Source organism: Vidua chalybeata, chromosome 5 (assembly GCF_026979565.1).
Source record: "Vidua chalybeata isolate OUT-0048 chromosome 5, bVidCha1 merged haplotype, whole genome shotgun sequence".
NCBI classification, from domain to species: Eukaryota; Metazoa; Chordata; class Aves; order Passeriformes; family Viduidae; genus Vidua; species Vidua chalybeata.
Window position 1 is genome coordinate 46,316,488 of NC_071534.1, and position 14,084 is coordinate 46,330,571.

Sequence of the window (14,084 nt, forward strand, 5' to 3'; positions counted from 1 at the left end):
TGGCCCACAGACACCTGTCTGTTCTTTGTAATACATTTCAAATATGTTTCTTGAAACTTTCCTCTTGGTTCTTTTGCCTCTTTATGTCCTTTCACTGGACACTGTCTTCCAGTTGGTGTTTTTTTTTTTTTAATTTGTGTATTTTTCTCTGATTTTTATGCCTCGCAGGCAGTGACCAGTGTGAAATGGCCCAGCTGTTTCTGTTTGATTCTTGCTCATTGAGATGTCATCCTCCCATTTGTCTTTGGAGGCTCTGTATCCAAGGAGTAGCCACATGCATATGCGGTTGTAGCAGGTTAAACACCTTCTCTTTATCCCTCGGGTATAGAAGCTGTATAACTTGACATGTTATCTGTTTAAACCTCATGATTTTTTGTGGTATTTTGTGACTCTGTTCACCTGAACAAATAATAAGGCACAGTAGTTAAAGGTGCCACAGTCCCTGGTACTTTACTGCACGGTTTGGCATTTCTGCTCACATGAAGTGAGTGTTCCCACACTGAACAGCCCCTTGGTTTAGACCCAGGCATTTCTGTTAAGGGTTAGGATGCATTTTTCATATACCTGGACTCCAAACAAATCCTGTTCACATGCTTCAAAACAGATCTCTAAACCCAGCCAATGCACAAAGCAGCTGGAGAGTGACTGGGGTCAGAGCTGTGCTGAGATGCAAAAGGAGAGACAAGGCTGGTGGGCAGCATAGGGAAGTTTGGCACAGCACCCTCCCATCCAGAACCTCACGCCAAGTTCTTGGCATGTGCCCCAGGGTAGGCCTGTGAGTCCCATGGTGCAAGTGCACAAGACAAACAATATAGAAACAGCAATGGTTGTGAAACAAATGTGTGCAGTTGTAAGTGCTACTGCTGTCAGAGGAGCATTTTGCTAGCATTTGTCCTGACCAGTGTGCCAGCACCGAATTTTATTATGACTCTGTAATGCATGAATAAATGAGGTAGGGCTTTTTCTCTAAAGACTAGTATGTAAAAAAACCATCCTGCTGGAGGTTTTAATTTGATTTTGTCTTATATGGAATGAAAACATGCAGTCTGTGCTGTATTTTTATTATTTATTATTACTGTACTAATTTAATGTTCAGGAATCTGCATGTATTTATACAAATGTTGCCTGAAAAATATAAACAACTTGAATTGGTAATTCAAAGAGTCTAATTCTGTTTCTTGATGAAGTTAATTTCATCCATGTCCACAAGCTACATTAGTAGTATCAGTAAGCATATATAGCACTTAGGAAGTTGAGATCTGTGTTATATGTTTAATGAATGCACAGAGGACAGTATCACAAAAATATTTATTTCAAACTCTGGTACAAAGTCAGAATACACTCATAGGAATTTTATATAGCTTGCTGTGAGATGTCTCTGGGATCTATAAGACATAATTATTTGAGCTTTGACTTAAAAATATTTTCCTCTCAAAATAATTGTCAAAAACGTATGTGTAAAGAGTGTAATAAATAGTGGATTATTTGAAGTACAATCAAAGCTTTGTTTTCCTGAGTCATGATATCAGGCTGAAGTATGTTGATTCACATCACTGCACACTTTGAGCCACTGTTTTTCCAGTTTGGATACCAGTTTATGGAGGTTTGATTCTAAAAGTAGAAACAACTTATTTTGCTACTTTCCATCTGGAAAAGCTCCAGTTCACTGAGAAAGCAGCAACAGACCACAGAGATTCTAACATCACAGGGCCTCTTCTTCATATGGATTCTTCATTAAGTACAAAATTCACTTAATTCAGCCTTGAAGGCTCTCTGTGTGTCAGGAAGCTCAATCAAAATATCTGAGAGAGATTTCAGCCTGTTCTGTCAGTATGACACCCACACACACAAGGATGCCAGAAACGAGACCTCTCAGGATGCATTTTGAAGTTAGTTCTAATTTATATGAGTCTGGAAAAAATTTAAGTGCTATTTAAAATAAAAGATTCGCACTATTTGCAGTTGTTTTTTTTCACATAGTTGCCTTTTTCAAGGAAAGTCTACCAGTGGAAAAGTTGTAAACCCTGTAATGCAAATGTTTTAGTTAGGACCATGGTAGAGATTCCCATCATAATGACGTGGGGGTGTCAGGAACTGCTAAAGCAGGCTTTATGTTTTTAAGCCAATTCACACAGCCTTTCCTTTAGTTACAGAGAGTAAAGCGATTGTTTAAAAAGACCACGCAGCAATTCTTTTAACATCAAAAGGATAAACGTGCTTGGAAATTGAATCCTTTTAGAGGAAAAGAACATGTGACAAGAAAAGGAAAATCCTTGTAATAAAGCATTATTGATCACTACTAAATGATCATGATAAAAAATAAAGTAATTAACCTGTTTTACATAGCAGTGCTGGCATAGAAGTTACTAGGTTCAGTACAGTATTTGTTAAAGGCACTGCAAAGATAAATTATAGCAATGAAGTATTACTATCCATATTAAACACATTGTTAAGACTCCTCCTTTCTGGGAGAGCTAAGGTCACAGACACAGAAAATGTAAAGTCAGACATGTCTTTTTCCAGCTTGCTGCTCTTTGCAGAGGGTTAAGCAGAACAGTGGCAGTGATAACATACACAAATACTACATTTGCATATACATTTTTTACTTGTGATGCCTTCCATTATGTATTTTTTAATGTTTTTAAATGATGGTCTAGATCACCTTGACACAAAATTGTAGCCTTTTTTTTTCCCCTCTTCTTTTTTTCCCCAGGAGTTTTCATATGAAAATAACAGAAATTCAATCTTTATACCTTAAATTTAAACAGCATTGTTTATGCTTTATTATGATGTCTTTGGTATGACTTTTTACTAAATAGCAAGTTTAACAGAAAAAAGCTGCTAATTTTTGTTAGATAAGTTGAGTGATAAGTACAAAAGAAGAACCTGGATGGTCACTTTTGTCCTTCCATTTCAAATTCTTCTGTTGGATATTTTCTTCCTCTTCCTTGTAACTCAACATTCTGAGTTTCAGGCTACATAATTACTTTGTTAATCTTTCCAGATAATAGTCTAGGGTTTAATCATTGCTTCTAATCCCTTATTTTAGTGGAAAATATGGATCTCAGCTCTCCATGTCTACCAAGTCATGTGATCGCACTAAACAAGGAAAGGTAAACAGAAATTTTGTTTAACAATAGCCATAAGAAATCATAGAAGCTCTAAAAAGTATAATAAAATTATTCAGTATATAATGCTGAAGTAGATAAATATGGTTTCATATGTGTGACCAAAATATCAAACCCTGAATTTAGTTACCCTAATGTAAGTCTGTGTCATTTACCCAGGAATGAGGCATTATACAGCTCTGAGCTTGCAATAGAACCTGCTGTAGTGTGTTAAATATTTATAAATAGCATATTAACATCATACTTAAATATTGTTATGAGTACTTACTAGGGTCACATTCATTAGTTTATGTGTGGACATGTGTGTCCCTCTGTGTGAGAACAGTAGGTTTGTTCTGGTCTTTACAGATGTGGGGGTTTGTCTGGACCCCAGCAGAAAGACAACAAGCAGCGGCATGTATCTGCTGCTGAACTGGGCAATAATCTAGTCTATTATTTAAACATGATCTTAGTGGCAAGCACATTGGTTTTGTTTTATTAAAATTCCAACACTTCACATTTTTATTAATCACTTTCCCAGTCCTATTCAGTTGTGTTCTGATGCCTGTGCTGCGGTACCATAGCAACACTTGTTAATGCTAATGAAACTGCAACATCCTAAGCTCCCCGACAGAGCAGCCCTGTTAAATATGGCTATTAAGCACAGTTGTATTTCTGTTAGTTCCAGCTCCCAGCAGACACCTGCTCTATAGAAACTCTGTTCTGAATTATTAGGATTCAGTAACTTACAGCTTTTTCTTAAAATTCTCATATTCCTAGACAGCAAATGCTACAGAATATGTACAGTGTCTGTAAAACTGACAAGCTTTAGCTGTAGGATTAAGTGTTCTTTTGAAGTGCTCATTTGCATTCAATGAAAAAACAGGCAGGGTTGAGACTGATTGATCTTGGGGGAAGCTACAGGATGTGTTGTCCCCTAGAGCACATGGACATTTTAACTAAATATCATTCATAGTGTGTTAACAAGCAGAAGTAATAGGTAAATAATTCCTCATGAACTCAGACTTAATTCAACTTAATAGAAGTACTTGAGGGCTTTAATATATCAAGGTAGGATATGATTATGTACATTGATTCTTCTTTCACTAGGAAGAATATTTGCATGTAGTATTGGTGAGGACCATGGCAGGGTGTTTTATTTTCATTATTCTAAGTTTTGGCTTTGAATACTGTTTATTTGGCAAGTCATTAGTCACCCATCTTTTGTGCTCTGGAAAACAAAGGAAAACTCCTATAATCAGTATAAAATTGCTTCCAAGAATGTGACCACAAATTAGGGAATGCTGCTTTGCCAACAAATAGATGCTGCAGTGCCAAGGCTGCAAAACAGGGTCACTGTCATGTGTGCATTTCGAGTGTCAAGCCGATCCTTCTTGATACTCTTGCATCATCTCAAAAACAATTGATTCCAAGACAAAGCTTTAAAACTGGTCATTTCCTAAAGAGTTTTAAATGCAGCAGTCCTTTGTGCAGAATTACCTATAGGAATACAGGTTGGTTCCTTAATGTACTCTCCAGAGGGGTTTGGTCGTTTCAGCAACTAAATGGTTTTGCCATGTAATCAGTGAGACCTTGGGGGAGGGTGCTCAGCCTTTTTGTTTTCCATTCAGCATCTGTTGGGCTGCTAGTGTGGAGTGCCAGGTTTGCTAGGTGTCTTTTGTTTCCCTGTCATTCTTTCTTCCCTTTGTTCTTTGTATATCTAAAAACCTGTCTTTTGCTCATTATTTGGACTCCTATATTCACCAGTATGTCTTTGTTGTGTTCATTTTTGTTTTAGGATCATTTCAAGTTCTTGTGCTAATCTCATAATATCAACCAGCTGTATTAATGAGATAATAAACCAGATTTGTTGGTAATGAATTGATCCATTCAACTATTGGATTTAATTAGAAAGACACTTAACATTCCAGCAGATGTTCTTATTTTGTTTCATTATCCTTGTGTTACCAACAGTGGGATATTTACATCATAAAGTCCTCAGCCTAAGGCCTTGTTGCTGTGCCATAGACTACAAAAAATGACAGGAAAGCCATAAATATGTCTTAAGCAAATTTGTATTAATTCCTTTCTCATCATTTCAATTTTCAGACTTTGCAATGCCTTGAATTTTCAAAGTATTCTTCATTTAGTAATAAATTGATTCATCTGGTTTAAAATAGTTTGATTTCTTCTTCCCTACTTAAAAACCTTTGTCTTTGGACTTACCTCCTTTTCCTCTGGTCTTGGGACTCTCATTCCTTTTTATCTAGTGGCAAAGCTTCAAAAAGAAGGATGTGAGTGCCCCTGTCCTCAGCATTCCTGCAGACCAGTTTATGGAGTTCCTCCCTCAGCTTGCTGGTTGCCTGCTGGAAGAGTCTGCCACTCCCTGAGCTCTGCTTGAGGCACGGCTGCAGGTTGCACCTCAGGGCCAAGCTGTGTGAGTGACGAGTTCTAACAGTGAAGTTACTTCATTTATCTGAACCCACATACCTTCACTTTCTAGTTAGAGAATGTAATTCATGCAGCAAGTGTTCAGTTTGTCCCCAGAGCTAGTCAGAGCAGATAGTTCAGATGTACAACCAAATAGATTTGAGCGCAAGAGCTCCACACTGCATTTAGTGTGCATTTAGTGTGTTAGGTGTACCCCTGCTGACAACAGTGGATTCTGCAAACTGAAGCCAGTGCTGAGTGTCCTTGTTAGGAAGCAGTGATAAAATCTTAGTGGCTTGTTTTTCTGTGTGTAATGCCTTTGAAGAAACCTCACACACTGTGGCAGGCTTATGCTAAAATTGTATGAGACAGCTGAGGCTGTAAAGCTGAGAAGAAAGGAGGAGGCTGAGAGGAAGGCTCTGTTTCACCTTACTGCTTCTCACCGTGCACTCCTTAGTTTGCTCTTGCCCTTGGTGGACTCTTGTGTCAGCATTTTCAACATTCTTGAGCAAAAAGAAAGGAAGGAATGGTTCTTAATGGTAAAGAGTTGGATTGACTCATTTAAGGATTTGGCAAGCCTGGGAGCCAGCACAAGCAGAAGGGCAATGGTAGATGGTTAGGAGTGGTGGGATAAGGTGGAGAAAGTCAGGATAATGAGATAATGAGACATCCCTGTGCCTCTTGATGGCAGCAAGTGGTTACACTGGCTAAACCATCTCTGGAGACCTTGCCTTTCAAAATTCCCATTCAAATGATGAATCTTTCCTTCCTTTCTTTCTAATAATAATATCTGTTCTATTGGCCATAACATTGCATGGCATATTGCTTTGTGATAATTGCATGTGTGATTGTGCAGGTGGAGTGCATTGCCCGTTCTGCTGTAGGCTGTGTTATAACTTTGTGGGTGGAATGTTTAGTTAATTGTGCAAATGAACATTGGTTTGGAACTTAGAATAATTGTTTTCAAAAGTAAAAATGTTCCAGTAAGGAAAATGAATACATTTTCATCTTGTTGCTTCACTAGCTGTAAAGATTAACTAGTCTATATTATAACAAATCTTAAAATAAAATAAAGCCATATAATTTCTATAACAGGCAGGCTTTTTTAATTTACTTTTTTTTCCCCATTGTTGTGATGGTGTGCACAGTCCCTGTGCAGGGATCAGAAATCCATTGTACTGGGATGCTTATTAAAAAAAAAAACCAGTGCTTATTCTAGTTTTGAAAGTAAATTGTTTTCTATACCTTCTCATTCTCAAATATCTTCAGAGTATTTATTTCCCCTGAAGAACTTGGTATACTTCTTAGTTTTAGTTTTCAAATAATGTATTCCTCTGCTCTCTTCATTCTACTAATCTACATTTTTTAGCTCTGAATTAGCTGTTAAAGACCATAGTTTTATCTCTCCTGTTAAAGGTTGAACAACATGGTGTCAGCTACGAGTTCTGTGACTGAGAAAGGCATTTTCTTATTTTCTGAGTTCAGAGGGCTTTCTGTGAAGCCTTTGGGATATCTCTTTGTGTAACAGTCATGCTGTTTTTCTGTTAGGCAGAGAAGAAAAACTCAGGGGCAACAACATGATTCATCCAAAACTTAATGGATGGGTTTTATAAGGCTCTCTTCTCATAGGGAGTCTCATGAGTCTGTTCATCACAGATGCAATAAGGAAGGGTGATATGTTTTGCTGTTGATACACTTGTGTATCACTTTTGGGTGATACACTTTTTTTTTCTAAGTGGTAAGCAGGAGGGCCAGCTGAAGCATTGAATGAAATCTCATGTTATTTGAGCAAATTGCACCCAAAAAAGTGCTATTCAATGTTAATAAATGCAGAGTAACACACAGGAGTGAACACACAAAGAGTATGACTGACCACTGTCTTGTGCATTAACACCTGATTAACAGCTTAGGAGACTTTGAATCATTGAGGAGAATTCAGTGGTTAGTTCAATGATCCTAAAAGCAACTGAAATACCAGAAATAAAAAGTAAATAGAAGAGAGATTGAAAAAGAAAAATATCTGTGAAAATATGAAAACATATTTTCTTCCACTCTTGGACATTTTCATCTCTTACCACATTACCTGAAGGGTAGAGTAGAACTAGCCTCAAGTTGAACCGGGACGTCAAGGAATAAAGGGCCATTACAAAAATTACAAAAACATGAAAAGTGTATGCAAGTTTTTGTAGGTATTAAAAGACCAAGAATTTCAAATAGTGCAGGAATAAGTCAATGAGAAAAAAAATAAAAGCTGTTTATCTGAGGGGCTCATATAGCCTTTGACTTAAACTCTCCATACTCAGACTTCTGGGAGACTATTCTATTTGTGTGATTGTTTGTTTGCCCTATTTTTATACCATTCCTCGGCAATTGCTTCTCACCCTTGTCACTCAGGGCACATGCACCAGAGGGGTGTTTAATCTGTCTCTGTGAAGTTGTTCTTGTTGCAGTAGATTCTAAGAGAAAAGCTTGCTACTTTTCCCTCATTTTCAAGTCTCTCTGCATGTAGGAATCTTGGAGTCTGAGAATACATCTGAGAGTTTTTATTTCCCTGTTAGCCCTGAGCTGTGCTATAGTTAACAGCTTTTATTCAGTACCTGTAGCCACTCTGCTCCAAATATAGAAAAAAAATTAGCTGCTTTTGCAGAGATTTCAATATTATGCTTGGATTTATTTGTACTACATTAGTCCAGTAAGTGCTATGCTAAAGGCTGTGCATTTGTTCAGCTCTGTGCATTTATTCTCTTGTTCAGTGTTTTTTGTAGCAGATGAGTAAAAAGATATTTACATGGATTCCTTTTTCCTTCGCCTCTTTTTTTAAATGCTTTCAAAAGAAATTGCATAAGCTTCTGCATTTACCAAACAGCTCTGATAGCCTAAAGTTATTCTCTTTTAGTATTAGCTACTCTGTTTGGGCAGCAAAAAAAAATCTTCACCCCAGTTTATTCCTTTCAGCAGCTCATGACTACAGTTAAAGACTTTGCGGTTCTGTTTTTCTAACCCAAGCAGTTGCTATTCACAAACACCCTTACTAAATAACTGTATTGGCTCCTAGTCTAAGTTTTGTACCAGTTCCTGCTGTGCACACCTATCTCTTGAGGCAGATAGATGCTTATTTATTTGGATTTCTAAAGGTTTAAATACATCATTGCAAGAGACCTATACCAAAAATTAACAAAAAGCAGTGTTACTAAGTTGAACTGGCAGACAGAGTATCTTCTTAGTTCACTTGGTATCAGCAATTGCAAAGGAAATTAAGTTCTACTTTTGTCCAGAAGCATGGTTTAATGCTTCAGCAGGCAACAGAACTGACTGTGAGAATGGACAAAGCTGGACTCTTGCAGGTACCACCAATTTTGCTTGGGAGATTTGACCCTTTCATGAGGATTGCTCTAGCACATAGTGTAGCCACTGCTATTCTTAAAATAGGACAAAATTGAACAATTTCTGCAATGCTAGTTTAATGAAGAAATTTCTAAGGGAAGGGAATGTGCTGAAGTGTAGATAAAATGATGAGAAGAAAAGTGTTAGGTTGTGCACAGCATCTGTTTTGCTGCAGGTAGTACCATGCTCTGTTTTCTGCCATCTTTCCACAGTGCTTAGTTTTATGTGATAAATTGAATTCAGTGTAACCCAACCATCAATCTTCAGTCAAGTCAGTGCCTTTCCAGGAAGTTCTATTTTTCAGAAGTCCTAAGTAGAAGCCAGTCGTGCAGGACATATATATTGTTCCAGGAGCAGTATAGAGCTGATAAAGCTGTGTTTCCTATGGTTTTATACCCCTTACCACCTATGGCTTCCAGCAGCTCCAGTTTACCCCCAGTCCCCTGGAGCACCCCCATCCGGGAGCCATTGCCTGTGCTGTGGCTGCTTTGGAGCACCGTGTCCACGCTGGCAGGGCGGACACTGCTGGGCACCGTGTGTGGTGGAAGACAAAGTCTCACTCCCCTCTCCATGCCTGTTCCTCTGCCTGAACACCGATTTGTCACAGAACTTGTAGGAGTTTCCCAGGTCTGCCTCTGAATGGGATTCTCCAGCCCTTCTTTGGTTATTTCAGTCTTGTTAGAAGGCAGGGTAGAGCACTGATACATTAACGTATTCTCCTAGGAAAAAAGCTAAATTACTGTGGTTTTTTAAGTTATTTTTTAAATTTTCCATGTGAGCAAGTTACCAGGCTGTCAGATTTAGTATACTTGCCAATGTATAACATATATATGTGATTTTTGTAGGGTGAAAGTTATCTGGTAAATATTAATTAAGGTTCCTTTAACTGTATTTTAAAATTCACATGTGACAAAATAATAGACTTGAGAGAAGACCTTTTTCTTAATTCTTCAGGTATCTTCAGAAACTGATGCCCAGGAGTTTCCCTCAGAATATCAGGAGATGGTTTTGCACTGTGAGGGTGTCTGAGCACTGGCACAGGTTGCCCAGGGAGGTTATAGAGTCAAAGCCATTTGCTTATGGCCCTGCGCAACCAGCCCTAGGTGCTCCTGCGTGACACTCCTCCTTGACCAGATGACCTCCAGAGGTCCCTTCTAATCTCATCCATCGTGTCATTCTGTGAAATTTCATTTCTCTACAGAGGTGTTCATGTCACTGCAGGAATCCAAAGACACAAAGTTTATTCTCCTGCTGCACAAGATAACTTCATAATACAAGAGTCCAGGACATCCATGTTTTCAGTTTTCAACTTCAAGAGTTCAGGAACATGAAGAGCTTTTTTCTGTTTACTTTTTGCTATCCAAAATTGACGCATCTAAAATTGAAGATACGTGTTGAAATTGGCATCTGCTTCCAAGATAAACCCTAACCCAAGACTGAGGTATAATTAATTTGGAAAATGAACACCACAGTTTACTTTTGGACAGCTGGAATTTGGTTAGGCTAATGGGGCCAACTGTTTAACTTTCTTGGTCAGTGTTTCTTAATGAATTATACTAATTTATGCCAATGGAAGAGCTTATGAATTTAGACCAGTGTTGTTTAAATGGGGAACACACTCATATAACCCTAGGACAATATGTGGCAATGACTCGCCTCTGTGTGGTGTCACCTGGGGAACCTGTGTCTGGCTGGTACACTATGGTACAAACATCGGCCATTCACCTTTCCACATGGAGCCCCCTTCCTCAACATCTCTACAGTTAGAAAGTGTTCCAGTGGGCATAAGTGTCCGTGTGGCAGTAATCTTTATCAAGGATAGTCTTTTGTCACTGAACAGTAAATTAGATGTTAATGGGAAAAAAAGGCAAGACAAATGCATATCTTCAAGAGTCAGTCAGAAAGTTATAGAAGTATTCTACCATAAATGAAAGTGTAATTAGGAAAATTAACATGCAACACAGTTTGTGCTATACAGTCTAAATCCTTCCTGAGCAATGTGGCTCAGGGAGCCACAAAGAGAGTAACTTCATTCATATCAACAGGTAGATTAGATAGTGAGAAGAAGAAAAGTAGGTTTACCATCATAAAATTTCTTTAGTAGTAAGCAGAGCACTTGTGTGTGACTGACTTGGTATCATCTGGGAGTTTCATTTGGGAAAGACACCTGAGAACCATCCTGTGCCTACCTCCCAGTGTCCTTCTTGGAATCAATGCAGTCAACCTGATTACAAGCATCTTGCTCCTCAAGTGATCCATGCAACAAAACTGAGATTCAAACAGGTTTTACATGTACTACCTAAAAGTACTCTAAGCAATGTACATTTATTTACTTAGTCAAAATTAATTATTATTATTTTTATTCTTATTTTAGATACCGAATGTATTTTGGAGCCTCTGTCTCTGCCAGAAAGTCCAGGTGATGTCGATGCAGAAGAAAGTTCTCCCTATGTGCCTTGTATTTTCTGCAAAGAATGCTATGTCTTAGCAGAACAAGACCAGCTCCTGAAGCACATGATTATTGAACACAAGCTCGTCATAGCAGATGTGAAACTGGTTGCAGATTTTAGAAGGTAAGGGTTATGTCATTTAAAATGAGTGTGTATGTGTGCAGATGTTATTGAAAGCTTTGGAAAAGTAGAGATCATCTTTTTAAAAAGACATTGTGGGAGGATTTCTGCTAACTTTTCTTATGAGCAATTTGCTGCTGGCTGTAAGGTTGTTTTCCTATTTCCTTCCCTCTCCCTAGTGCCTAGATGTTGCTGGGAGCTCAGTTTTAGAATACATGGCAATTCCTGTGTTTGACATTTTTGTATATATCTTAGGGTCTTCTCAGGTCCTGTCACTAATCAACAAGTTGTGTGCAAACTAGAAAGCTGTTTTTTAGCAAAGCCCATTCCAGACAATCAGCTTGCCTAATGTGGGGTTTTATTTGTGTAGGGCAAGACTATTTCTGTCCCTGTACAATGTGCTAAGGCTGTGTATTGTACACAGAAGCTGCACAGTCCAGGATCTCTCACATTCTGGGATGAAATTTGTTTGTGCTACTTTAAGGACAGTATTTCCCCATCAAAATCACATTTAATCCTTAACTATGCTTTACAGTACTGTGATCTACATACAAGTGTGACTCCTTCTACAGCTGTGTCATTGATCATCTCATCAAGGTCACATTTGGCTTTCTCTCTTTTAACTTCCTCCAGCAGCTGGCATGGCCCTAGCTGGCTTGCAACTTCAGAGACAAGGTACTTGCTTGTCTTTTTGCTTTCCACAGTAATGTATGGGCCAGAAGGAAGGCTAGACAGTACCTGGCAGTCTGTAGATAATTCTGCTGTAGTATTTAAATGTTAGATGGATAATTTCTCAACTAAAATGAGATTTCTAGTAGGTTTTCTGTCACTAGTTACTTGGTCAAAGTCAAGACCTTGCGTCTATCAAGACTCAAAAAAAAAAAAAAAGAAATAGTACAATATAATTTAGGAAGAGAAATGTAAGCTATATAAATCCTTAATCAAATGTATGAGCTTAATATTGCTTAAAATTGAAAACTTATGGTAGTTTTTGTTTGCTTTTCTGCTGAAGGCAGGCAGAAGGAGAATGTACTGTTCTTTGGAGATAGTACTAGTATCTTTGGGTAAGTAAAGGAATCGGGGCTGCTCAGTCATGGACCGCCAGTCTAAGCGTGCTTGGGGGAATTATTTTGCATTAATAGAAAAGTATTTTAAAATCACCCCTTCAAAAAGGGCCCATTTAGATTCTTTTTGCTGCTGATGCAATTGGAAGGTAGCCAAATCTTATAGAAAGTGGCCCCAGGACACGAAATCATGGAATTGTTGCTCTGATGTGTGCTTTCTCTGATTTGCTGTATTAGTAAAATTGTTTAATACTACACACAAAAAATAGAATATATTCCTAAGTGTTGAACTGAGGTGTGGAAAATACAGGGATCAATTCTGTAAAGATAGTATTGTTTTTATATTTAGCAATGAGTTACAGTCAGTCTTAGGAATACATTTCTTGACAGAACTGCAAGAAGTGGATAATCCAGAAAAGACCAATGCTAATGGAAAAATTTTTTCTTTTCTTTTTAACTCTGAAGAATAAAGATAAGTTGGCATAAGGGCAGAGGGAAGATATAAGGGGAATAAGCTTCTGCTTCATGATTCAGCATGATCATTTTTTCTGTCTCCCTGGAAGTATCACAAGGCATTGGATTTATCTGGTCATTGATTATTTGGGTGAAGTCTTATGATATGAAATCCCTTAACTGTAATTTCTGTGACACAGACAGTTATGGGCAGGTGAGTTTGTACCAGTGTTCATTTCTCTCAGTGCAAGGGAGAGACGTATATTAAATGAGCTCTTGAAATGTCTTCCTTTGCACATTTATGTCCTAAAAACACAAGGATGACTTAGTCTGGAAGAACTGTAGTTCTCTTTAGCAACTCTTTCAATGTGCATTACAAACAGTGGAGTAGGCAGGAGGAGAACTAAAGACTCACCTCTCACTTACTGACATCTGATGATGCTGCTGAAAGAGCCTCAGCCACGTGTGCTGGCATCACTGTGCTCAGCTGTCTGCTACACCAGAGGTTAGTCCTCTCTGTGTCAGAGTTAGCAGAAGGAAAGATGTGCTGATTCCTTGGCTGCTGCAGTTGAAGTCCTCAAATATATTAGGTGAGAATGGTAGGGGCAGTATGAGCCGCTATGAGATGTGATAGCTGTGGCAAGTAAACTTACAGATTGCACAAGTATTAAAAGCTGCAGCTATTTAAAAATGCTCTCATAATAATGATATGTGATTTTTTAATTATCTTTTTCCTAATTTGGTGGCACAAAATAAGAAGCAGTCATTGAATAGCCTTTACCTTACCAACTCCCACATGTTTTATATCATACATGAGTATAATTTTAACCAAGCACTTTAAGCATTTTCAGATTATTTTTTATAGTAAAATTCTGAATAATTAGCGCAAGAGTTGGTTCATTTCATCATATAAATGAAGTGATGTTTTCTTCTTGGTTAGACAGTAGCTTCCTAGTTCAGTGGAAATCTAATCTCAGTTGTGTTCTGTTGTTGCAGCTGTAATACCAACAAAGATAGTAGAGAATGGTTTTAAACAACTGCAGTTGATGGGTTAAACTTTCAAGATGTGTTTAAAT

General features: G+C 38.0%; 1 protein-coding gene across 2 annotated transcripts in view; it reads left to right on the plus strand.

Annotated features, from left to right (window-relative positions):
• ZNF277 (zinc finger protein 277) overlaps positions 1–14,084 on the plus strand; it is a 41,432-nt gene that overhangs the window by 6,052 nt on the left and 21,296 nt on the right. Inside the window, exons 1-3 of one of the 2 annotated variants that reach the window (XM_053944099.1) lie at positions 11,405–11,494; positions 12,027–12,166; positions 12,504–12,555. In XM_053944099.1, coding sequence (XP_053800074.1) covers positions 12,133–12,166; positions 12,504–12,555 — 86 coding nt within the window. In that variant the 5' untranslated portion in view covers positions 11,405–11,494; positions 12,027–12,132. Of the gene's footprint in view, positions 1–11,295; positions 11,495–12,026; positions 12,167–12,503; positions 12,556–14,084 lie in introns of those variants that run through there. The other variant, XM_053944097.1, reaches the window with a different exon arrangement.